Source organism: Leptodactylus fuscus, chromosome 1 (assembly GCF_031893055.1).
Source record: "Leptodactylus fuscus isolate aLepFus1 chromosome 1, aLepFus1.hap2, whole genome shotgun sequence".
NCBI lineage: Eukaryota > Metazoa > Chordata > Amphibia > Anura > Leptodactylidae > Leptodactylus > Leptodactylus fuscus.
In genome coordinates, this window is record NC_134265.1 from 303,433,401 (window position 1) to 303,461,289 (window position 27,889).

General features: G+C 43.8%; 1 protein-coding gene across 1 annotated transcript; it reads right to left on the bottom strand.

The window, feature by feature from the left end:
* Positions 1-2,137: 2,137 nt before the first annotated feature.
* Positions 2,138-25,349, bottom strand: LOC142183545 (cytochrome P450 3A24-like). The gene is made up of 13 exons (XM_075258672.1): positions 25,136-25,349; positions 19,788-19,881; positions 17,670-17,722; positions 11,599-11,698; positions 11,384-11,497; positions 10,869-10,957; positions 10,103-10,251; positions 8,941-9,068; positions 7,023-7,104; positions 6,446-6,606; positions 4,955-5,181; positions 4,159-4,321; positions 2,138-2,766 (listed from the first exon to the last, which is right to left on the bottom strand). The coding sequence occupies exons 1-13, from the start codon at positions 25,204-25,206 to the stop codon at positions 2,671-2,673; spliced, it is 1,527 nt and encodes a 508-aa protein (XP_075114773.1). The 5' UTR covers positions 25,207-25,349; the 3' UTR covers positions 2,138-2,670.
* Positions 25,350-27,889: the final 2,540 nt, after the last annotated feature.

Below are 27,889 nucleotides of genomic sequence, written 5' to 3' on the forward strand. Positions count from 1 at the left end.
GGGTGTGGCTTCTCAGAAAAACGAGGTGTCACTTAAATGTAACAAAACATGCCCAAGTTGTTTCCAAATTTTTGTGTAAAATTCTTGCTCAATGTAAGGCAACTAAGGTGGTATAAACTCAGACAAGACAGTCTCAAGGTGCACCAAATTTACCAAGCAGTGATACATCTGACCCATTTTCAGACTGCGAGTCTAAGCTCACACTGTCTATCTAACTATTAATAAATCTGGGCCACTGTGTCATGTGAGGTGAGAGAGCAATTTCCAGGGGTGTTTGAGACGGTGCAGTCTTGAGAATCTATAGAGTGAGGGGCCAGTGGCCAACAACAACTATGTGAATGATGCATAGAGCACAAGACGTGGCCTAGGCCAGGGCAGCACTACACTGTGCAGGGATTTGAAACCTATGACTCTGTTGCTGAGTTAGTAAGAAATACATTATATCTGTAGACTGTGGCTGCTATAGGCTAAAGTGGGCATTACTGCAGTCCTTCAAATGTCATGGTATCCACTTACTGGATTACAAGCATTGCACCAGGCAGTGGCCCATTTGATTTTCACTCTCTAAAGGAACTGAGTTCTGATACATAGGCTGTGAAAATTAATTTACTTGACTCGCATCTGGACTTTTACCAGAAAACCTAGGCGCAGTCAGCGATGAACATGGCGAGCGCTTCCACCAGCAGGACATTTCGGTGATGGATTCACGCTATCAGCATCGGTGGAGTGCAACCATATTGGCAGACTACTGTTGGATACTTCAGTGGGATTTGTCAACTCATCAGTATAAGCAGAAGTCCACAGCCAAGAAATTTAAACCATGAACATGTTTAAAGGGATCCTATCACTCAGACATGATTTTTTCTAAATGCCACGTCTGAATAGCCTTAAGAAAGGCTATTCGTCTCCTACCTTTTGTCGTCTTCTCCGCGCCGCCGTTTGCCTACTATCCCGGTTCTTGTCGGTATGCTAATGAGCTCTCTCACAGCACTGGAGGTGGGCCCCAGTACTCAGACAGCACTGGGGGCGTCCCCAATGCTGTGAGAGAACTCTCTCCAGCGCCACCTCCTCTATTTCAGCAGCGTCATCTTCAGCCTCTTCTTCCGGCGGTGGCTTGTAACTTCTAAGGCCTCGGGTAGAGCAGACTGCGCATGCCCACAGGCCACGAGAAAATAGCCGCTTCCAATACTGTGCAAGTGGCCATTTTCTTGTGGCCTGTGGGCATGTGCAGTCTGCTCTGCCCAAGGCCCGAAGCCTAGAAGTTACAAGCCACCGCCACCGAAGAAGAGGCTGAAGATGACGCTGCTGAAGAAGAGGAGGCGGTGCTGGAGAGAGTTCTCTCGCAGCTTTGGGGATGCCCCCAGTGCTGTCTGAGTGCTGGGGCCCACCCCCAGTGCTGCGAGAGAGCTCTTTAGCATACCGACAAGAGCCAGGATTGTAGGTGAATGGTGGCGCGGAGAAGACGACGAAAGGTAGGAGACGAATAGCCTTTCTTAAGGCTATTCTGATGTGGTACTTAGAAAAAAAACATGTCTGAGTGATAGGATCCCTTTAACAAATTTCTGCAAATATTTTACAGATATTAGACTTCAAACTGAATTTTTGTTTATCATATAATTATGTATGTTATATATCATTTCAGTAGGTATAGCCACGTTCATGTTTATGTTTAAATTTCATGTAGCAATAACTTTTAAAATACAAGTTTTTGTGCACAAATTACATTTCTTATGTTTTGAAGTAATTAATTGAAATATAAAATTTAAGATCTTGGATATTTCAAGAATGGAGGGTGATAGAGAAAAACGGTTTGCATATTCAAAATCAGCATGTTCAAATTGACTAAGATCGATTATTGTATACCAAGATATCTGTGGAAAGTTTTTTTTTTTATTGTCCAGTGTAATAGGTCCCATGTTATTCAACTCTATCTGCATCCCAGAAAGGACCCAGACAGAGTTAAAACTGGGACCTGCCACCCCAAACAACAGGGCAGCACATAAAATGCATAACTGATTCCAGGATGGCTAAGTAGGGGCCCCCACTGCCATAGGGTTTGGTGCAAGTGCACCATTTGCCCTATGGTTATAGCAGCCCTGATTGTATACGACTAAGCAAATAAAGATTGATACATAAGGCAAATTGATGATGGCTTTATTGGTTTCTGTACATTGCATTGTATAACATAAGAGAATGTGTTTCCTACCACTGCCCAGATTTATGTCCTCAAAAATTGCTTGATATAACCCTGTGGTAGTTCTTCATTTGCAGTTCTCAATCACTGTGGTCAATAGTTCCACATTATAGGGTGTAGGTTTCAGGTTTATTTATGTTCTTCCTATAGTGATCTGAGCGTTAGTAGTATGTAGGTAGATGCTATTCACATGTGATACCACTAAGCATAGATTCTGAATGTAGAAATCATCTTTTGGGCATTGGTCATGAAACACAATCTGTACAGTTTGCGATACATAGCCATTATAGACCCCAGACGGTACAGTCATGGTTCTGATATCTGTCACCATAAAACATATGCATGTCTTATCAGTTATTCATTGGCTTTTGCAAGATGTATGTAAATGCTCATAGTGTATAGTGTATTGATATAGGCTCATTTCTTCTCCGTTTACTACAGATATCATGTTAACCATCTGCCGCAGTCTTCAGGGTCTAACTTTCAGTCTTCTGAGCTTCTCGATGTACAAGATTCAGTATGACAGGTTTCGTCGTCTTTAGGAACCCTCGGGTGTCTATTTCCAGTGGGATCTGCAACATTAGATTTAACAGATTAAATTTATGTAAAATATTAACTATTAAGATGGTTTCCAGTGTTATGTTAATGGTTCTATAATGCAGAGTTCTGACATTTCCATATATACTTTAACATCCTGCCATTTACAAATTGTCTTTTAGTCTAGGGCTATGTGGCAATTTTGGTCACGACTCGTGTTGCCTTGCGACTTCTTCACTATTGTAAGAGAACTGAGTCACATTGTGAATCCGAGGGTGCCGCAACTGTGACTTCTAGCCACAAAAAATCCATTATGCAAGTAAAAGTCGAAGTTGCAGCACCCTCTGGGCCACAATGCAACTCCATTCACTTACATTAGTGAAGGAGTTGCAAGGCAACTTGTCAATCTTTTGAGGAGTTGTGGTCACAGTCACTGTGAAGCCCTAGCCTTACCAAATACACCAAACACATATAATCATTACAGCTGCAGTTTTGGTACAATGTATTCAAACCAGAAAATCCTGCTTCAGCCAAACATACCTGCAGCAATCAACAGTTTGACTGAATCAGTGTGTAGTACAGAATGTGTAGCTGCCAGGGGATTGTGTAGACGATACATTGTCACAAACCTTCAGCTCCCTATGATTATGCTCTAGACCTCTCTAAAGATGTTAATGGGACAGTGTCAGAGAGCCTGATGATGAATAACATGATAGCTTACTTAGGCTGAGTTCACACTGGTTTTTTTGGTCAGGATTTTGACGTGGAAAATCCTGACCAAAAAAAGTCTCCCATTGAAATCAATGGGTGTCGGTCATTTTTTTTTTTCTGCCCTTTCTTCAGGCGGATTCCGTGACCGGTTCAGCCTCGGACGGCCGCCTGAAGACACTCCCTTCCGACTAGGCCCATTCATTTGGGCCTAGTCCGGAGCAGAGTGCCACAACTGGATGCCGGTGCACTGCACTGGCATCCAGATGTGGCTACTGGTTTTTTAGTCTGGAATCTGAGAAGGCCTTCGAGTCAAATTCTGGACCAAAAAAAAACATCTGAACTCAGCCTTAAAGGGAACCTGTCGCTCGGAAAATGCAGTGCAATCTGCAAGCATCATGTTCTAGATCAGGAGTGACTGAGCAGGTTGACGCATTGCTTTGTGGGGAAAGATTCAGTATAACCTATATGTTATTCATTGAAATCTCTGATCTTTCTATGCTGAGAAGTCAAGAAGGTGGTCCTGTCCATGAGTGAAAGCTATCTCTGTATGCACAGTCACAGAGAGGAGGCTGGGAGAACTATATGAACTTCCTATATATTTTACATTCCTTGTACACTCACTTTTGACTTTGCCACAAAAAAATATGCAACCCCCCCCCCTCAAAAAAATAACATGTGTCCCCGCAACACGGGGCCTTATCCTAAATGTTTCTTACCGGAGTGTCTTTGCATGTTCGGAGAGAGAAGTTCTGCAGCAGCAGGGTAATGGCTAGTTTCATGTTGATCATGGCAAATCTCATCCCAATGCAATTCCGTGGTCCAGCTCCAAAGGGTAAGAAGGTATAAGGGTCTTGGGTCTCTCGGTTCTCTTTACTAAATCTATGCATAAAAAAGACAAAAAGCAAAGCTTGAGCTGAGAATATAAACTAAGACTGCAAATATATTAAGTGTATTTTTTTAAAAAAATATTCTGAATTTGATGCATTTTTTATGTATGACATATGAATCTACATACAAAATTCAACTAAATGCAACTTTGTTATATTTGGATTTATGTGTCAAGATAAGCATATAGCACAATAAAAACTCCCGCATTTTTGAAAATCCCATCAAATTGATTATACCTGTAGAAAAGCTGGAATTTTCTGTCTAGGTATAATAGGGGAAGAAAGTTCGCAGAGGAAAACTCAAAAATGCAGAGGTTTCCTCTGCAGACTTTCTGTATTAATTATACATATGGGGAAACCGCTGGTGTTTCCATACGTATAATTGACATGCTGTAATTTCCAAAACCACGGCGGTTTTGGAAAATCGCGCGTGTCGGCAGTGTGGTTTTTACTGCCAAGTGGGCATGGGATTCACTAGAATCTCCATCCACTTTTCTCTGATCGTAAAACGCTGCGATTTATAGACTTCATATAAACAGATCTTTAGATGGCGCCATACAAATAAGCTAACTAAATAAATCAAATAAATAATATCCTAATATATGCCCAGATATCTATCTGGTACCTTTCAGGCCGGAATTCCTCAGGGTCAGACCAGATATCAGGATCACGGTGCAGCACAAAGGCCGGGATAACAGTCACGACACCCTTTGGGATAGTTACTCCATTGATCTCATTGGTTGCCTTACAAACACGCTCAATTCTTCCAGCCGCAGGGTAGAGTCTCAAGGTTTCATTAATCACCATCTCAAGGTATTCCATCTGCGTCAGAGCTTCGTAAGTTGGAGGAGTCTGCAGACAATGAAAACATTGCATCTTTATCCTGCTGAGATTACCTTGTAAAGTGAGCAGACATTCATGAGTCTCACCATCAGCGCCGCACCTCCCATGAGGAGACCTGAAGCGACCGCTTCAGGCGGCGCTATGCCAGGGCCCCAGGGAGGGCGGCATTTTTGCTTACCTAAGCCAGTCCAGGACAAGCTGTCCTGGACTGGCTTAGCACCGAGCGATGGATTGGGGAGGCCGCTGGAGCAGTGCTGCTCCAGCGGCCTCCCCTCAAGCTCAGGCAGAGAGCAGGTCCTCTCCCTGCCTGCTCTCTGCCTGCAAATGCCGCTTCACCCCGCCCCTTCGCCCCACCCCCTTGGCTTCGCCACGCCCCCTCTGCTCCACTCCCTCCTCCGGGGGGGGAACGGCTTTCTGTCGCCCGCCTCAGGCGGCGAAAGGGGCAGGTTCACCCCTGCTCACCATTTTCACCAATCACTTCACTATTAAGTCAATACATATTATATCCCAGTACTGGTTAAGTTGTTTTTGGGAATGCTGTCTGATAATTATGGCTTCCATATGGAGTCCAAATTGCCAAAAATGTTGCCTAAAGCAGAATAAAGGCCTGGGGAAATATATTTCACTATATAAATACTTTTAAAGGACTCATGAAGCCCTGGAAAATTGTAGAAGGTTACAAAATAATAAAGGCATACTTACCATCACTCTTGTATCCTGGTTTCTACTTCCCGCTCCTCTTAACACAGATATGTGGCCATTGTAGCCAATCATTAGCAGTAATGTGTCAATGGCATTTCTACCATTTATAACAAAGGTCGCCGTTTACTGGGCCATGGCTTTGGATCACTTGCCACCAGTCATATGATGACCACTTCTGAGGAGGGTGAGAACAATATAAGGAGTCTGACGCATATTTTTTTTTTTTTGATTGGCAGCAGCAGTCGCATATCTTGTTGGGACATCATTGCTGGAGCGGAAAGTAGAGACCAGAGGAGAACTCAGGCAGGGTTAGAAAGGGAACATCAGCCTTTCAGGGAGGTGGATATGTGCATTTTTTTTTAATTTGGTACATCATCTGCACAGTTTTAAAGATTACTGATTTGCTTGACTGACCCCTTTATGGATTTAGAACATCCAGGGCAATGCACTGTATATGACTGAATGTACCTTAATATGTAATGTATAGTAGTGTGTACTGAGATACAGATTGAATAATAAAGCACTATTTAATGACATTGCATATTGTTTGGTTATTACATATTGGATCTACCTTATTGGGAAGTAAGGTATCAATTTCCTCCTGAAGTTTGGTTTGAACATCAGGGTGAGTTGCCAGAAGGTAAGCCACAAACATAAGAGTAGTGCTGGTGGTCTCATAACCAGCTATAATGAAGATCAGACCCTGAGCCATAATTTCAGTATCTGTTAATTCTGTGAAAAACACACAACACATAGTTAGTATCATCCATGTTACATGTGCGTTAGCATACAATGTGAAAAAAAGAAGAAACATTAATGTCCTGTTGGTGTCAGGTGATCCCTGCAGCCGATCATAGACCTCAGCAGTTTCCTCTTTACTAACGGTATCTGACTTATAGTCCTCAGTAGTCCTCACACGCTGTTTCTGCACAGGTCACCACTGATGCCTGTGATTGGTTGTAGGAGGTCACCTGACACAACTGAAACGTCACTGTTGATGTTCGGCAGGGCCTGTAGCCAGAAGTGAATGAGCTGCTGTCTCTGTAATCAGGATTTTACATGTTTTATATTAAATATTGCTGGGGTCTTCTTACACAATGTTCGGGTGGAGTATACAGGACATAAGTGCAAAAAATCAGTCTTCCTACCTTTATAGCCATGTTCAGCCTCTCCTGCAATGTTTTCTTTTCCTTGAGCATCTACCATGAGTTGTAGAAAATCTACTCTATCCTAAAAGAAAAAGAAAGACCAGATCAGAGCAGGAACAAGTATACAGAAAATAGTGCTCTCACTATCGTTCAGTATTTGTAATGCTTTGTATGCTATTTTGTGGTTGTAAAACAACAGATTTGGTCATAAACTTTCCACGAAAACAAAAAGATTTCCCACTGCTCAAAAAAGTGTCCATGAGGTAGGTCAACTCCAAATGAAGATGATGCACGGAAAAGACTGCATGGAATGTAACATAATCAAAAAACTCTTGAATAAAATTCCAACATCAAAAATTTAAATAAAAATGTAATATCCAAAAATGTCAAGGACAAATACAGATCGCTTACGTGTTTCAGGGCGTAAATGAGCGTAGCTATGAGTAATTGGCTTTATGCCTTGAAACGCGTAAGAGATCTGTATTTGTTTTGACCTTGAAATTTTTGGATATTTTATTTTGTATTTTTTTAAAGCCTAGATTAAAAGTTCCTTTATATTTAAATTTTTAATGCTGGAATTTTATTCAAGAGTTTTGTGATAAACTTTTCATAACTAGAGATGAGCGAACACTAAAATGTCCGAGGTTCGAAATCCGATTCGAACAGCCGCACACTGTTCGACTGTTCGAACGGATTTCGAGCCCCATTATAGTCTATGGGGGAAATGCTCGTTTCGGGGGTATGCAAAATTCGATAACATTATACTTACCAAGTCCACGAGTGACGGTCGGGCCGGATTCTCCTTGAAGTCTTCTCCCGGCGCAGGGTCCCCGCGTCTTCTTCCGGGTGGAATTCACTCTGCCTAGGCATACAGCCTAGGCAGAGCCGACTGCGCATGCACGGGTATGCACGCGCATGCATACGCATGCATGCGCATGCGCAGTCGACTCTGCCCAGGCCCGACGCCTGAGCAGAGCCAACTGCGCATGCGCGTACATGCCCACGAATGCGCAGTCGGCTCTGCCTAGGCCGAATGCCTAGGCAGAGTGAATTCCACCCGGAAGAAGACGCATGGAAGCAGCGCGGAGAAGACTTCGGAAAGGTAAGAGAAGAACCAGCGTTGATGGGCAGAATGTATAGCATTCTGCCCATCAACGCTGGTTCTGCATCGAACCTTAAACTTCGAACAGCTAGTAGTGTTCGATCGAGTACAAGTATTTCGAATACCGTAGTATTCAATCGAACACCTACTCGATCGAACACTACTCGCTCATCTCTATTCATAACCATCAAGGGCCGAAGGGGAATTTCACCATATACTGTCATGGTGTGATCACTCTTTGGAGGAGGAGTCCTGGAAGTGATTGTATGACCCCTCGATCTTAATATCAGCTATTCTGTCTGGGATTGCATGAAGAGAAGGATTTGACAAAATCTACATACATAAAAAAATCTGAAGCTAGTTCTCCAATGCAAACTGAATGGAAATCTTAATTACATTTATCCCCCTCCTTCATTGGGCCTCCACTTATAATAATAGCATTTGTGCAGAACAAGTTTGGCCTGAAAGAACCCGGATGGCTGAACTTCACAAATATTCATTGAAACGAATCTTGTGAGGATCGCGCATTTCTATTGTGTACTTGGCTGCAGAAATGACATGCTATATACTCATGAGTCAGAATCAGAGCAGTGGCTCTTTGTATAAAATGCAGGGGCGTAACTGGGGGGTTGCCAACATGCCACTTTTATGTACTTCAATACGGAGTAAGGGCAATGAACTGAACCTTTGCCCTGGATGAAAGAAAGCCTAGCTATAGCTCTGCAAAATGGGTGAATATACAGTTAGTTATTCTGCTGATTTATGACAATTCTTCATTATCTGGCACTGGGAGAACTCTTACACACATTGACTTACTGTGTGAACTCCTTTCTGCCTGTTTTTCTTAATGCTTGTTATGGCATTTTGAAAAAAGTTGAGGACACTTATGGGAAGGAAGCAGAAATTCATTTTCTCCAAAACAGGGATCAGGAATGGACACAGAACTGGAATTAAAATAAAACAGAAGAAAGAAGAGGATACAAATGAAAACAGAAATCACTGACTGAGCCCATTGATTATTATTGTCTATTTAGTCTAAGAGCTATAAGCACTTTCTATTGACTATGGGGATACTAGAGGTGATGGCTGTATTTGCCATGATGTTACATCTTGCTGTCTTTTGGGGCAGGCAATCATGATTAGGAAATGACTGTTCCGACACTAGTGCCATGTTATATTCCAAGTGTAACTAGTGTTTGTGCCATATATGTCTACTCATATCTGCTATTATATTACTTTGCATGATAGCGGGTATATAGGAACACAGAAGTAAGTCACAGATCTGGTATATATAGGACAGGTCATCTTTACTGCAAAGTATGTTTTGGTAAGTACACTTATTCCCTGTGAAAACTTAATTCTGGAAAATCTTTTTTTAGAATTGTATGTATTTTCAATCCTCTGTTATTTCATCTGGAAATATATGAACAAGCTGACAATTGGGCAGGACAATTCCTTTTGCCTAAGGCATGTATCCGGAGACAGTCTGGCACTGTCAGAGCTGCCTGGACAATTTCAGACTGCGTAAGGACACATGTCCAATAAGTAACACCCACACATTACATTATTGATACATTTCCAAGGGGAATAACAGAGGAATAGTAGAAACCAGTTGGAGAGCACCCTAAGTAATATACAAGGGTGCCATCCACTGTTCTAGCAATGGCATAATACCATTGAGAACGATCTAATAGACTGAAACATTCAGTGATATTTTGCCATTATTCTAACATTTCACATATGCAAAGCCACAATTTTACCATGCATTAATAAGGATTTTGTCTAACTTGTAACTAAATTTAACTGAGTGCTGTGGATTTTTTTGTAATTGAATAACAGAAGAATGACATAATAAAAGACTCTCAAGAAATGTGATTTCATATGGAATACAAATATTTACTGAGGGGGTCTTCTTATAACAAACTGATCTAAGTGCGTTGGATCTTCCTAGATCTGAATAAATAAGTTATCAACTTACTGGTTGTTAAGAACAGAGGGTTTAAAAAGGAAAAGTTGAAAAGTTTTCGTGCATGGCTGACAAATGGATCATTGGGGCTGTTCAATGAATCAACGTTGACGCTGAAGGATGTACTCAGAACAATGTCCATACTGTAGCTTCCAAAGAGGCTGAAATCACAAAATGGTGATGCAACAGGTTCAGCTGAATACATCCAAGACATGCATCGCCTTCATGCTACCACTAACTGTTTCGGTTTTAATATGGTGCCATATGCTAGACAACTAGTGTTGCAGTCACCCCTCATATGATAGGTAAGACATCGTAATTGTGTATGTATGATATAATATTACTGTAGCTTCAGAAGTTGAACAATTGTTGATGTGATTAACATAATACAAATTACTAATATTAAATTATAAGAGCCCCTAACAACTTCAAGCATGCCCATTTAATAGGGGCAACACAGTGGCTCAGTGGTTAGCACAGCAGCCTTGCAGCACTGGAGCCCTGGGCTCGAACCCCACCAGGAACAACCTCTGCAAGGAGCTTGTATGTTCTCCCCGTGTTTGCGTGGTCTTCCTCCAATTCTACAAAGACATACTAATAGGAGAAAGGAAAAAAATGTACATTGTGATCCCTATATGGGGCTCACAATCTACAGTAAAAAAAAAAATGTCCATTTTATGACCCCCCTCAATGTGTTTGATGTACAGGAAACTTTCCTGAAGACAAAGGAACATCTGTGGTTTAGTTTATAGAAACTGTAGTAAAGAAATGTACTTACTTCTTCATATCTATACATTCTTTGTTATCAACTTTCTTCTGAATATTTTTCACCAAAAGGTCTCCGTACTGTTTGACTATCGGGAACATCTGTAAAGATGATGCAGGATGGTTTGTTAGCGTTTTGCACAAATTTGTCATGTCTAGTATATGTAATATGTATATATAATCTAGGAGCAGACAATTGCAGTCATGTATCAACAGAATCTTTTTACATGGTTTTATCTAGAAGTTCCATAAATCTACAACAAACTAGAACATATAAGAACAGTGAAAAGAGATGAAAACTGAGCATGGCCAAGGGAGCAGAGGATGCTTGGGTGAGCACCACAGTCTCTTCATTTAATATTTAAGGGGTCTCAACCTTCAGACTCCACTATCCTAAATTAATAGCGTATTGCATTTTCATGCCAAAAGTTATACTTGTGGAAAAACCCTGTTAAGACATGTGAGTGACTTCTGTGATGAAAATGGATGCACTCGTATGCATATTTATGGTGTGTCGGAATATTTTACCTGCTTAAGTTTACCGCTGGTGAATGTTGGTGACAACACCGTTCGGATCCTCTTCCATTGATCATCGTCAGCAATTGATACTGCAGATTTTAGAGGTCCGTTAAGGCCAAAATTCTAAACAGATGCAAATTAGATGCAAAACAGATGTATAATTAATTCATTGCGGACAAAAAAAACGCTAAAAGTAAAGCAAAAGATTTATCTGGTGGACTTACCCTTCTGTTTGTATATAAAGTGTAGCATTCCTTAACTAGAATAGATTTAATAATAGCTGGGTCCATAACCGCAAGTACTGGCTGTCTTCCATCATAGAACCTAGATCATAACACAGAGAAATTCAGATATTTAGGGCCCCTTCACACTGAGTTTACGCTTCAAGTATTCTGTATACGCTCGGTGTATTCTGTACATTTTACACGTGTAAAAATACACGTGTAAAATGTAGTTAGTCCATTGAGTTCAATGGCATGTTCGTATAACGCGCGTCCTCTTGCGCGCGTCTTTTTGCACGCGTCTTTTTGCGCGCGCACAAAAAGACGCGTGTTATACGAACATGCCATTGAATTCAATGGCTAACTACATTTTACACGTGTATTTTTACACGTGTAAAATGTACGGAATACACCAAGCATAAACTCAGTGTGAAGAGGCCCTAATGACTTCCACTGTACGCACATTCTAAATTCTTTGACTGACCAAGTAAAGGTTAAACTATCACATTAAAATTAATGTAGTCTTCACATGCACACAGCTTTGTACCCCAATAATGAGATGATAGGATTGTTTCTAACAAATAACAACTCAAGTCAAACATGTCTGAAACAAATTTGTGTAACTAAGACTAATGACTCACATTGCGGAAATGCAGCGTTTTTTGTTGCATATTTTGCTGCATTTTTTTTTTTGATCCACAGATAGAAGTGGATTTAACAAAAGGGAAACATCTAACATACATATCCATCCAATTTTCAGGCTAAGGCCCCACATTGCTGAGAGAAAGCGTTTTTTTTGCAGTTTTGCTGAGGTTTTTAAGCCAAACTCAGGAGTTGCTTGAGAAGAAATGGAAAATTTCAAGGAAGCACATATGCTAGGTTCACACTAGTGTTCGGGTTTCCGTCCTTCAAGTCTGTTTGGAGACCTGAAAAAAAGGAAACCCTGCCTGTCTAAAAAGCAGTTACCCACAGAAACCTGAGGACCTCTTAACGAGTCCGCAGGGTTTCTGCCCAAAATCGGCAGATGGAAAAATCCTGCTTGCAGGACTCTTCTCTCCATGTATTTTAAGTGGAATGGGGAACGGAATCCCCGAAGGATCACCCGACGTTAATGTGACCACAACCTAAGACGTTTCCCTTCTGTTAAAACTACTTCTGACTTTGGCTCAAAAAACTACTTTTGCTACAAACAAAACACTGTTTTTCTACAATATAGGGCCTTAGCCTCAAAGTATTTATTAAGACATTTTTTTTTTTTTAAGAATCATGGGTTTGTGAAAAAAAATGCTTCATGTAATTTTTTTTCACTCATGCAGATGCCTCACACAAATGAAAAAAAATAATGACCTCCATGTGTCATCTGTTTCTCACAATCTAATGACATAGAAAAGCATCATTTTTTATTTTTTTTAAAAAAGTTGAACCATATTTCAAGAACATGACAAACAGATAAAACATGGACAGCACACGACATGCAAGATGGAATTCTACCCATGAATATCACAGACATCACATGCAACATGTACACAAAATGTGGACATATGAAAATGACCTCACTCTAAGGGTGCTTTCACACTGAGTATACGCTCAGCTCATTCTGAACGTAAAACACGTTCAGAATGAGAGTTCACAAAGCAGATCCCATTGATTTCTATGGGTGTCGGCATACGTGTGCTCCCCATTGAAAGCAATAGGGAAAAAAGCCATTCATTTCAATGGGGAGCGCACGTATGCCGACACCCATAGAAATCAATGGGATCTGCTTTGTATGTGCTCATTCTGAATGTTTTTTACATTCAGAATGAGCTGAGCGTATACTCAGTGTGAAAGCGCCCTAATATTACAAATCACATTCTACAAAATGTATCTCTTCAGCCTGCAGTGATCATAAAGACGTGTATAAATTCTGGATCTAGATTATTTATAGCTATAGCTTAAATGTATCCACAGAATATCATAATCTTAGATAAATATGTGCAAAATTATTTAAAGATGAATTCTTTCACAAGATCCAAACCAAAAGCAATGATCATAATTATCAATGAACACTAGAATCATTAAATTGCATAATTGTAATAACAATCTGTAGACCCCAGGCCTAACCAGTAGCTGAGACGCAGTATGGATCTCTGAGAACTGGTACTCGCACTCAGCCTGAAAGCGGAGGACTGAGACTCTAAATGGATCACCGGACAACCGGAGCAACCCACTCAGCCTAGAGTAGAATCAGAAACTCAGTGACCTTTAGGAAAAAAAGAGGACACAGAGAATTCACTTTACCATTATGAAAATTCACTTTAAACCTATATACAGCACCAGTTTTATTTTGGTCGTATTGTTCTTGGTAATTTTATGTCTTCTAGTCAGTGATAAATCCTAGTCTCCAATAAAAGTATTAGGGAGCTGTCACACAGAGTAAACGCTCCGCTCACTCTGAATGTAAAACTCGTTCAGAGTGAGCAGCGTTAAAACAGATCCCATTGATTTCTATGGGTGCCGGCATACGCGCGTATCACATTGAAAGCAATAGGTAAAAAAGCCTCCCATTGATTTCAATGGGGAGCGCGTGTATGCCGGCACCCATAAAAATCAATGGGATCTGTTTTAGCGCCGCTCACTCTGAACGAGTTTTACGTTCTGAACGAGTTTTACGTTCAGAGTGAGTGGAGCGTTTACTCCATGTGAAGGTTCCCTTAAGAAGTGATTTCTTTATCCAGATATTTCTGAATCCAGTGGCGGATCCAGGGTTTGCGGGGCCCTGGGCAATTGACTTTGGCGGGGCCCTACTTACTGGGGGTCTCGCACTTCTAACCTGTACTTCCCAACTGTTGAAGACTAGAAAGAGGGAACAAAACGTGCGGCGCGCGCAGTGCGCCGCAGCAAATTAGGCCCCGCCCACTTTTATGTTGACTCCACCCATTCTCATTCAATTTTCATGTGATTCCACACAGTATAATCCTCCTACAGTCACCCGTAAATTATATCTCCCCCCCATTTTCATATATACCCTTCATCTACCCCTAGTTTCATGTCTCCCCCCTCTATCTCTGTCCCCAGTTTCATGCCATTCTCCCCCTTTATCTGCCCACAGTTTCATTTCCCCCCGTCTCTGCCCCAGTGTCATGCCGTTCTCCCCCCTTCATCTGCCCCAGTGTCATGCCGTTCCCCCCCTTCATCTGCCCCAATGTCATGCCATCCCCCCCTTCATCTGCCCTAGTGTCATGCCGTTCTCCCCCTCCATCTGCCCCAGTGTCATGCTGTTCTCCCCCCCTTCATCTGCCCCAATGTCATGCTGTCCCCCCCCTCCATCTGCCCCAGTGTCATGCCGTTCTCCCCCCTCCATCTGCCCCAGTGTCATGCTGTTCTCCCCCCTCCATCTGCCCCAGTGTCATGCCGTTCTCCCCCCTCCATCTGCCCCAGTGTCATGCCGTTCTCCCCCCTCCATCTGCCCCAGTGTCATGCTGTTCTCTCCCCCTCTATCTGCCCCAGTGTCATGCCATTCTCCCCCCTCCATCTGCCCCAGTGTCATGCTGTTCTCTCCCCCTCTATCTGCCCCAGTGTCATGCCATTCTCCCCCCTCTATCTGCCCCAGTGTCATGCTGTTCTTCCCCCTTCATCTGCCCCAGTGCCATGCCATTCTCCCCCCTCCATCTGCCCCAGTGTCATGCCATTCTCCCCCCTCCATCTGCCCCAGTGTCATGCCGTTCTCCCCCTCCATCTGCCCCAGTGTCATGCTGTTCTCCCCCCCTTCATCTGCCCCAGTGTCATGCCGTTCTCCCTCCTCCATCTGCCCCAGTGTCATGCTGTTTTCCCCCCCTTCATCTGCCCCAGTGTCATGCCGTCCCCCCCCTCCATCTGCCCCAGTGTCATGCCGTTCTCCCCCCTCCATCTGCCCCAGTGTCATGCTGTTCTCCCCCCTCCATCTGTCCCAGTGTCATGCCGTTCTCTCCCCTCCATCTGCCCCAGTGTCATGCCGTTCTCCCCCCTCCATCTGCCCCAGTGTCATGCCGTTCTCCCCCCTCCATCTGCCCCAGTGTCATGCTGTTCTCTCCCCCTCTATCTGCCCCAGTGTCATGCCATTCTCCCCCCTCCATCTGCCCCAGTGTCATGCTGTTCTCTCCCCCTCTATCTGCCCCAGTGTCATGCCATTCTCCCCCCTCTATCTGCCCCAGTGTCATGCTGTTCTTCCCCCCTTCATCTGCCCCAGTGCCATGCCATTCTCCCCCCTCCATCTGCCCCAGTGTCATGCCATTCTCCCCCCTCCATCTGCCCCAGTGTCATGCCATTCTCCCCCCTCCATCTGCCCCAGTGTCATGCCGTTCTCCCCCTCCATCTGCCCCAGTGTCATGCCGTTCTCCCTCCTCCATCTGCCCCAGTGCCATGCCATTCTCCCCCCTCCATCTGCCCCAGTGCCATGCCGTTCTCCCCCTCCATCTGCCCCAGTGTCATGCCGTTCTCCCTCCTCCATCTGCCCCAGTGCCATGCCGTTCTCCCTCCTCCATCTGCCCCATTGCCATGCCATTCTCCCTCCTCCATCTGCCCCAGTGTCATGCTGTTCTCCCACTCCATCTGCCCCAGTGTCAAGCCGTTCTCCCACTCCATCTGCCCCAGTGTCATGCCGTTCTCACACACACTCACACTCACCATTCCTCGTTCCCTCGCAGCTTTCCCTCATACACATATTGTAGCCGCGATGTGATGACGTCATCACATCGCGGCTACAAATGCCGGAGGCCGGAGCTCAGCGTTAAAGCCGGAGCTGAGCTGTGACAGCTCCGGCTTTAAACGCCTATGTATTTCATCTCATCGGCGTCCTACCGCCGATGAGATGAAATACATAGGCGTTTAAAGCAGGAGCTGTGAGCTCAGCTCCTGCTTTAACGCTGAGCTCTGTTGGAGTCGGGACATGCTGACCGGGACCATTTTGTTAGGTCCCGGCCGCGCCGCGGGGCCCCGCTAAGCGCGGGGCCCCGGGCGGTTGCCCGGCTCGCCCGGCCCTGGATCCGCCCCTGTCTGAATCCAATGCGGCATAACATAATAAAGAGCATTAGGCTAAGGCCCCACGGGCCGTAATCGCAGCGCTAAAGCGCTGCGGAAAGAACCGCGGCATGTACATACTGCGGTTCTTTCTGCAGTGCTTTTAAGAGAAAGTTCACAGAGTTTTCCTCTGTGGACTTTCTCTTAACATTATATCTACGAGAAAGCCGCCGGCATTTCTGTAGACATAATTGACATGCTGAGATTTGCAAAGCCGCAACGGCTTTGCAAATCGCAACTTGTCCGTGCTGCGATCTTTTCCGCAAAGTGGGGATGGGATTCGCATGAATCCCATCCACTTTGCCTGCACTATACAACGCCACGATTTTTCCCGCAGCAACTCCGCTGCGGGCAAATTGCGGCGTTTACGTCCCGTGGGGCCCGGCCTTAGTTAGGTTTCCCTTCACGTTATGGAATTTATCATTGACCATTTGTTAGGCCTTGTTCACACTTGGATTTTGTCAGTATTTTTCATCGACATTTGTTAAGTGAAACAGATACAAAATGATAGTGGAAAGGTTTCTATCTCTAATGTGTTTTGGACCTACTCTTGGTTTTGATTTACAAATAATGATGCAAAATACTGACCAAAGTGCAATGCAAAGTGTGAAAGCGGCCTAAAATTGTACAACCTTTAGAAATGTAGAATTACTGATGTGCATTATTACGATAAGGTCACCAATGAGTTGTGGATATCATTCAAAGCTAAAGACAACATAAGACCAGGAAAAAACAATAGTAAACATTCCCTAACTAAAATGCTATTTGTCAGAGGTTATGACTGTGGAAATGACAGCTATGGATTATTTTTTGTTTGCTCAACACACAGTAAAAATCACAACAGCTATTTGTATGTTATGCTGATAACCTGGGGTGTGAGGCTGTGTGCAGACTGTCGGTGTACAGAAACAGATAAATAGATTAACACAATATTGTGAAATACAGAAAACTATGTTGTGCAAGGGAACAAGCGACTAATCACATTGTGGCAGACAGACTCACAGACAGTAGCAGTAACACACATTGTTTCTACTTACCCCCATATTTTTCCATATTTTTGAAAACATTCAAAGTCAAATTCAAAAACTCCCTGAAAATAAATAAAAAAGATTCAGTGCTTTAATAGCAGTGAAAAAAGATGATATTCTACAGCCTAAAGCCATGTGCTTAACCGGCGGCTGTGAATGAATGGAATGGGCGGCTCGTGGGCGACACACCGATGTTATCCGCGTGCCACCTGTGTACCGACCGTGCTTCCGTGGCCCCTTTCATTCAATGAATAAGAGCCACAGAAGCAGGGCCACAAAATCGGACAGGAATAGGACCTCTTCCAGATTTTGTGGCCCGGACTATCAGGTGCTCCAGCTCTCCTCTAAAGTCACTACAGCGCTCCAGTAGCCATGCTACTTTAACCTCTGTCTGAATCATGGCTGTGCAGGACTTATTGATTTTTGGTGACCCATAGTTCCCTGGGCAAACATGTTCCATGTTAGTCAGGGGGGCCACCATTACTCTTATGCCCACATATACCTATTGGTGGCTCTGTTACATGCCACAAGGTCTATGGGACTATAAATTAAAAGATTTCTGTACTCTCTAAGCAAATAGCAATTTAGGAACCTGTAAGAACTGATTTAAGGAAAAAGTTTTTTTAAAAACTGGGTACTGGGTTTTATGTAGACAAGTTCACATCTCCATTAGAGACGCTACCTCAGAAATCGGCAGAAATCGATGGAGAGAAAAGTCCTGCACGGAGGACATTCATGCTGAAAGTAGCGGACAACCGACATACACCCGATGGACCCCAATATAGTCAATGGTATAGTCAGTGGTCTGGTTCTCTGTTGTTCGGGTCCCACAGCAGAGCTGAATGATGGAGAGCCTGGTATAGATGTGTAACACTACAGTTATTGCTATAATAATAATTGTACAGCAAGAACTGACAGTTACAAGCGCTTCTTGCTACACTGAGTATATCTTGGGTTTCATGTGCTTCTATAGTTCAGGTTAATCATTAATAAAACTGTATCTTACAATCAATAGTATTTCTTGGAATCTCCATATCCACCTGACTATTGTGGCACGTAGCCCGGTTAAAGGTCAAATCAAGATTATGCTTTATGATATACAGTCATGTACTGAGTACAGATATATAGCATGCTACATGGCTTAGAGTGCCAGAAATCCGTTATCCTGACTATTACTATTTAATTTTCAACTAATTTCACCTACACTGATACACTGTAACAAAAGTCAGGACTAAAGAAACATAAAATACAATCTTGTTGCTCATGGTGAAGAGGATTCATAGTCCACATTGTCAGGCTAAAGCCCCACGTAGTAGAAACACAGCTTTTTTGTTGCAGATTTTAATGCAGCTTTTTGAACCAAAGCCAAGAATGGCTACAGAGGGAATGGAAAATATAAAGGAAGTTCTTCTACTTCTACCTTTGGCTCAATCCAGTCCTGGCTTTGGCTCAAAAAAACACAATAAAACCTGCAACAAAACAAGCTGTGTTTTCACAACGTGGAGCCTTGGCCTCAGAGGACCTGAAATTGGACCTACAAATTGAGGCTATCATATGTGCTTAGTTATTCAACATATTTGTTCTAGGAAAAACAGTTTGTCAGTAAAGATCTGCATTGGCCAATAATATAAAAAGCTTTTAATCCTTAGTATTAATACAGTTCAGGTGTACAAACATAAAACTCTAGCATGCAACTATATTGTAGTTGTGCAGGTTTTGTGGAGTATAAAGCTATTTACACAGGACAGTATATGAATCTTGCAATTCACAAATCCACGTAACATACTAAAAGGCCATATCCTCCTCAAAATCCTGACAAAAAAAAAAAAACAGCTTCCATTGAAATCAATGGGAGTCGGTCAGTTCTTTTTTCCAGGAGCAGTTTGTTCAGGCTCCCAGAAAAAAGAAACGACATGCTCATTGAAGACACTCCCTCCTCCCGACTAGGCTCATTCATTTGGGCCTAATCCAGAGCGGCGTGCGCGACTGGTTGCCAGTGCACTGCATCGGCATCCAGTCACGGCTACCCATTTTTTGGAACGGAATCTGAGGCGGCCTCCGCGTCAGATTCCAGTCCAAAATACCTTGTGAACCAAGCCTAAATGTATGTGGTGGTGTCATACTCACATTCCTGTTTTCAAGAAAAGTTCCAAAAAATGGTAGGGGTTTAGGACCAGGTATTCCATATTTTGTGAACAATCTGTATGGCCAGATCCCATAACTACAAAGAAGACAGTAAAAATAAAATATATTTGTATGCTGATATGTTGATATATGTTCAGTTAAATGTGTAACAAACACACACAAAAATCTGATTTTACTATATTATTTTTTCCAATAACTATACAGCTGATTTTTTGAAACAATAAAGCTTGACAACAAAAAGACCTCGTGGTCCATACTGTCTCCCCCTATATTAGATGAGGAGTTGGTGGACGACGAGGCCATCGACCCTAAATGGACAGGGGTGATGTATAGCAGGGAAAGCAGTGTAGATGTGGAGGCAAGCTAAGCAGGAAATAAGGTGGCTACAGGCAGAGGAATGTCCAGAGGCAGCAAGCCCAAAGATTTTCCGTGTACTAGTCACTCATGCAAAACTCGCCCATGTTGCCAGACTAATTCCTCCAACAGGCTAACAACCGCCATCCGGTCCACACCCACCAGGGGCACACTCTCCAAGGTCTGGGACACGTTAATGGCACCCCCTGGCCAAACCACCACCACTGAGGGGCCTAGTGTCACCAGGAGGGACAAGTATAGGCGCATGTTGCGGGAGTACCTGGCCGACCCCAGCCCTGTCCTCTCTGATCCCTCTGCGCCCTACATTTAGTGGGTCTCCGAGTTGGATTTGTGGCTGGAACTTGCGCTCTACGCATTGGAGGTCCTTTCCTGCCTTGACACCAGCATGCTATCGGAAAATGTCTTCAGCGCAGCCGGTAGCATCATCACGGATAAGCACAGCCAGCTGTCAGCTGACCGACTGATCCTGATCAAAATGAGCAGCCACTGGATACACCCATCATTTTAATTTCGAGGAGTGTCAAGCACCCTGACATGAAGTTTGATGTGTGTGCTCACCCTCTACAATTCTTCCTCCTCCTCATACTCCTCCACCATCAGCGTTGCACAATTCTACTCCTACTAGGTTCAATTCACACTAATGCCCCCAAACTCTTCTGGTTAGAGGCTCAATCCACCCTGATTCCCCCAACTGTGCTGGTTAGAAGCTCATTATAAGTCATGCCAAATAACAAACTGGAACACATGGTTGGCTTCATGTTAGGTTGCTTTTCAAGAGACAAAGGCATAGTTCACATCATGGAGAGCAAGCAATAATAGATTTTTGCAATCTTCGACCCCTGGTATAAGTTAAAAATCACATCCTTTGTTCTGGTACAGGAGAGTAAAAAATCGCACAAATGATATGTAAATTTGGAGGCAGGCTAAGCAACAAAAAAGGTGGCTACAGGCAGAGGCATGGACAGGGGTGATGTATAGCGGGGAAAGCAGTGTAGATGTGAGCGAGCTAAGCAGGAAAAAAGGTGGCTAGACGCAGAGGCATGCCCAGAGGCAGCAAGGCCAAAGATTTTCCATGAACTAGCCACTCATGCAAAGCTCGCCCATGTTGCCAGACTTATGCAAGATCTCTACATGTCTTTGAGGAGTCCACCAAGAAGGTAAGCTTTGATGACGCATTACTGATTTTAACAATCCCGCTCCTGTGTGTGATGCAAGAATCCCTCATCACCATCAGGGATAACGCATTGTACGCTGAGGAGTCGGGCATAGGAGCAGAACCATTCCAGCAGGATAGTCAGTGCACACTCCTGTCCGCTTCACAGCGTATATTGATGGAGGAAGAGGAGGATGACGAAGTGGCAGATGATTTCATTGTCACACAGGAGGCTAGCAGCACTACTGCCACTGAGGTGTCTAGTGTCACCAGTTACATGACAAATTTAGTGCGGTTTGTACACTTTGCAAGTCTAAACTGAGTAGGGGCTCTGAAAAGAGCAACCTTACCACCTTTTGGTGCGCTGTCATTTGGAAGGCAAGCCCTGGGCTCAGCGGGAGAGAGAAAACGCAGGACAATCGTCACCCAGCGTTGCCGACACTGCCTCTTCCACTGTTTACACCAGCCTGGACACCTACACATCTCTGCGTCTCTGACACATTGGGGAGTTCACCCTCATTCGCCCTTTTGGCCTGCACCATGATGCGCCTCTTCCCAGCCACTCCCCATCTCCCAGGCGTTTCATTGCAGGCAGAAGTACAGCGCAAGCCACCCACATGCCTTCAACGGCCTCATCTAAAAACTGCTGGCCCTAGAGATGTTGGTGTTTATGCTTCTGGATACTCAGGCCTTCCATCACCAGATGGAAGCTGGGGCACCTTCCTATGCTGGGCCTAGCTGTTACTACTTCTCTTGGTGTGCTGTCCCCGCCTTGCGCCTGCACGTGTCCCATAACATCAGTCGGGCCCAGAGTTCCGCACTTTGCTGCAAGATCCACTTGACCACCGATGCATTGACAAGCGCCTGCGGTCAGGGATGCTGCTTATCTTTAATGACAGGCTGGGTGAATGTAGTGGAGTCTGGGCGTGGGGTGCAAACTGGGGTGGCCTATCTCCTCTCCCAGCCCAAAATTCATGGCAGGGTTTCTCTGAAATCCTACTCCTGTGCTGCAACCTCGACCCCAACTACGAGCTGGAAACGCTGTAACACTGGCATAGGGAGATGTCAGTAGGCAGTTGCTGAAGCTCATCAGCTTGGGGGACAAACAGCACACTTCCTCCGAGGTGATGGATGCCATCCAGGATGATATGGCAATATGGTTTTCCCCGCTGCACCTGGGCCCAGGCATGTTTGCGTATGTGATAATGGCTGGAACCTGGTAGCAGATCTGGAGCTTGCCAGACTCAAACATGGTCCACACATTGCCCATGTTTTCAACTTGTTGGTGCAAAGGTTCTTTGAAATCTACACCATTGTGCCTGATATACAGGTCAAAGTGCGGCCATTTTCGTAAGTGAGAAGTAGCCTCTGCTAGGCTGAAAACATTCAGAGCACACTCCCGTCATCTTCGCACCATTGGCTGGCCGAGGAAGATGAGGGGGATGAAGTGGCATTTCATGTCACTGTCCCACACGAGGCTTGAGGGTGAAGTTCAGTGCATCCCATTGCTTCAGCATGGATGGTCTGAAGGGGAGTGGAAAATGGAGGAAATGGAGAGTGACCCTTACAGTTGGGGGCAGCGAAGTCATGCCAAGTAACACACTAGCACACATGGCTGACTTCATGTTGGGTTGCTTTTCAAAGGCATAGTTCACATCATGGAGAGCAAACAATACTGAATTGAACAAAAAATTGGATTGAGCTGATATAGCCTGATTGAATTGCTGTGTTTCCCACTTAGCTTTGGGGGGTAGACCCTTAAAAATTGGATTGAGTTGATATAGCCTGATTGAATTGCTGTGTCTCCCACTTAGCTTTGGGGGGTAGACCCTTAAAAATTGGATTGAGCTGATATAGCCTGATTGAATTGCTGTGTCTCCCACTTAGATTTTGGGGGTACACCCTTAAAAATTGGATTGAGCTGATGTAGCCTGATTGAATTGCTGTGTCGCCCTCTCAGCTTTTGGGGGGGGGGGGGTAGAACCTTAAAAATTGGATTGAGCTGATATAGCCTAATTGAATTGTTGTGTCTCCCACTTAGCTTTGGGGTGTAGACCCTTAAAAATTGGATTGAGCTTATATAGCCTGATTGAATTGCTGTGTCTCCCACTTAGCTTTGGGGGGTAGACCCTTAAAAATTGAATTGAGCTGATATAGCCTGAATGAATTGCTGTGTCTCCCAATTAGCTTTGGGGGGTACACCCTTAAAAATTGGATTGAGCTGATATAGCCTGATTGAATTGCTGTCTCTCCCACCTAGGTTTTGGGGTTACACACTGTGAAAAACTGGATTGAGCGTACATAGCCTGACTGAATTTCTGTCTTTCCCACCTAGGTTTTGCGGTTACACACCGTGAAAAACTGGATTGAGCGTAGATAGCCAGACTGAATTTTGGTGTCTCCTACCTAGGTTTTGGGGGTAGACACCCTGGATATCTGGATTGAACGTACATAGCCGGACTGAATTTCGGTGTCTCCCACCTAGGTTTTGGGGGTACACACCCTGGATATCTGAATTGAGCGTACATAGCCGGACTGAATTTCGGTGTCTCCCACCTAGGTTTTGGGGGTACACACTCTGGATATCTGGATTGAGCATACATAGCCGGACTGAATTTTGGTGTCTCCCACCTAGGTTTTGTGGGTACACACCCTGGATATCTGGATTGAGTGTACATAGCTGGACCTAATTGCTCTGTATCCCTGTTTTGGGGTTACACACTGCCTGAAAAGCTGTTTTTCACATATATAGCAAGAAGTAACTGCTGTGGATTCCTGCTATGTTTTTGGGGGACACCCCCCCAATAAAAGCTGTTTTTCACGTATATAGCAAGAAGTAACTGCTGTGGATTCCTGCTATGTTTTTGGGGGACACCCCCCCAATAAAAGCTGTTTTTCACGTATATAGCAAGAAGTAACTGCTGTGGATTCCTGCTATGTTTTTGGGGGACACCCCCCCAATAAAAGCTGTTTTTCACGTATATAGCAAGAAGTAACTGCTGTGGATTCCTGCTATGTTTTTGGGGACACACCACCCCCCAATAAAAGCTGTTTTTCACATATATAGCAAGAAGTAACTGTTGTGAATTCCTGCTATGTTTTGGGGGGACCCCCCCCCCCCCAATAAAAGCTGTTTGTCATGTATACAGCAAGAAGTAACTGCTGTGGATTCCTGCTATTTGTTTGGGGGACCCCTAATAAAAGCTGTTTGTCATGTATATAGCAAGAAGTAACTGATGTGGATTCCTGCTATTTGTTTGGGGGGGGGGACACCTAATAAAAGCTGTTTGTCACATATATAGTAAGAAGTAACTGTTCTGTAATCTGTATCCCTGTTTTCCACCGTCCGTGGAAAGCTGGACTCCTGTCCCTGCAGTGTACAATCTTGTGGTGGGTGGGCCAGGCAGTCCCAACCGGAAGTTAACAGAAATTAATATATTTACAGCTATATAGAAAAGTATTAGTATAAAATAATTCACTACAGATCTTGGTAGTAATACTGACTACACACTACAATATGTCCCTATAATATGCCATAATGTGTTCTTTGTTGAAGGGCGTAGGCAAATCATTATTTACACAGTCCAAGAGGTGCAAAAACATAGCAATATAATATCTGGTTAGATCAGTTCCCGGTTACTGATCCTAGGTGCCTCAGCTGCAGCAATAGTGGAGGGCAGGCGTGCATACAAGGATATATACATACAGTTTTGAGTATATAAAGCCACAATCTTTCTCTTAGTATTCATTTAAAAGCACAAAACACTTTGCAAGAAGAGAGAAAGAAGGGCAGAAATCTTACTAAACGAGAAGTGCCAGCAGGATGATGAGGAGAATCCACGTTTCCTTGGAGAAATCTGGGATGAGAGACATGTTTTATCTTCCTTAGATGTTAACCTCTCTTCTTCAGGTCTTTCCCTTCTTCTTCAGGTCTTTCCCTTCTACTTCTTCTTGATGGTGATTCTGCACTTCTGTCTCTCTGCACTCATGTAGCTGTTATATACTGTTTCTTCCGTGTAGTGGCACTGCTTTGGAGGAGGGATTAACTGAGAACAGAGCTGGCCACAGGCCAGGGACTTGTGCACAGACACATAGACTTCTCCTTTTCCTCTGACACACAGTGTAAACTGCTATAATATTTCCAACGTGTATACAAAGGCACATAAGTAGTAAATACCCTATTTAGCAACATTGTATTGTTTATTATCCATTACATATGTGACACCCAGGAGCTGACAAGTTCTCGTGGTATGCAAAAACTATTACCAAATTTACAGATCAGCCATAGTCACAGGATTTGTGCCATTACAGGCACATATTCAAAAAGTGGTAAATAGGTACATTAAAATTTAACTTTTATTAGATATATAAAAAAAGATTCCTAAATAGTAGGGGGATAATTATACTCGTGAGTCAAAGTATAAAAAAAGGAGGCTGAAAAGTGATACTAAATGTCAGCCTTAGTGTGTATATTGGTAACAAGGGTATATATAAAGACCCTAACCGTGGTGGTGATGATCCCCACACTATACGGCCAAGATACACCCCCGGATGACTGGGTGCACCTGGTTCATCTAATGGGCAGCTATAACACACCAAACACCCAGAGTCTAAGAGAAAACACCCATATATCATCAACCTCAGAATGTAAAGGGATGAACTAATACACACACAGAGATAGATTCACAGTAGTAGAGCTCTAACTACCGCTAACCTGGAGGGCAAGATTGCTGCCCCCATCACTAAAGCTGACAATCACTAAAAGTAGAGGAGTTCGCCACAGAAGTGACCCATCCACTCATATGCACACATGAACAATGGCCCCACAGATCAGCCTGAAGCGTTTCCTCTGGTTTTCATTAGTCCGGTCCATCAGAGGCTATATTAGACCTATATTGGAGCATTAAACATTCATCTCCCGTTCAAGTAGGAGCAACAACATGTGTATGTAATGCTGGTTGGCTTGTGATGTGAAGCCACACACTTGAACGGGAGATGAATGTTTAATGCTCCAATATAGGTCTAATATAGCCTCTGATGGACTGGACTGGAAAACCAGAGGAAACGCGTCAGGCTGATCTGTGGGGCCATTGTTCATGTGTGCATATGAGTGGATGGGTCACTTCTGTGGCAAACGCCTCTATTTTTAGTGATTGTCAGCTTTAGTGATGGGGGCAGCAATCTTGCCCTCCAGGTTAGCGGTAGTTAGAGCTCTACTACTGTGAATCTATCTGTGTGTGTGTATTAGTTCATCCGTTTACATTCTGAGGTTGATGATATATGGGTGTTTTCTCTTAGACTCTGGGTGTTTGGTGTGCTATAGCTGCCCATTAGATGAACCAGGTGCACCCGGTCATCAGGGGGTGTATCTTGGCCATATAGTGTGGGGATCATCACCACCATGGTTAGGGTCTTTATATATACCCTTGTTACCAATATACACACTAAGAGGGCGTTCACACTACCGTCAGTGTCCGACAGGTAGTGTCCGCTCCTAGTGTCCGTTCAAAATCTCGCACGGACATTAGGAGCGGACACTAGCTGTGTCCGTGACACTTGTCATTCACTTAAATGGCGATCGGGTGCGTTCTATTGCACTCCGTGCCTGTCCTTCACTGTCCGCTTGTAAAGTTGTCCGACTTTTCAAGCGGACAGAAAAAACCTACATGTCGGGTTTTTCTGTCCGCTTGAAAAGTCGGACATCTTTACAAGCGGACAGTGAAGGACAGGCACGGAGTGCAAAAGAACGCACCCGATCGCCATTTAAATGAATAACAAGTGTCACGGAGACAGCTAGTGTCCGCTCCTAATGTCCGTGCCAGATTTTGAACAGACACCAGGAGCGGACACTACCTGTCGGACACTGACGGTAGTGTGAACGCTCCATAAGGCTAACATTTAGTATCACTTTTTAGCCTCCGTTTGTATACTTTGACTCACGAGTATAATTATCCCCCTACTATTTAGTGATCTTTTATTATATATCTAATAAAAATTAAATTTTAATGTACCTATTTACCACTCTTCGAATTTTCTCACTTGGTACATATACCTCTATATCAATTCCAATTTTTTTTTTTTTTGTTAATTACAGGTACATATTCCCTATTCACAGTCTAATTCATTACAAGGCATATGTTTTTTCTTTGTGTCTGTATACTGTTCCCACTGTGAGTTCTGCCAACAATGTGCCCTTAAATTCTAGGGTGTGTGGCTTCACTTGTAGATTAGCTTCTCCTTGCAATAACAACAACGTGCCACCACCCAAGCATGTCAGGATAAGTTCTTTCATTCATATTGCCATCCATCTGTCCCCTACTTCTTTAGGCCTGGTTCACATCTACGTTCGGTGCAAGAAGCATGTTTCTCTCCGCATGATTCGTGCGGACACTGGACGGAAAACACACAGACCCCATTATAGTTTATGGGGTTTGTGTGGTTTCTTAGCTAAACGCTTTTTAATGTGTTCAGTATTCTGTTCGGGGGTCCCCAAGTGGATTTCCCAAATGGAATACCGAACGCAGATGTGAACCATACGTACTGTAAGTAAGCAAGA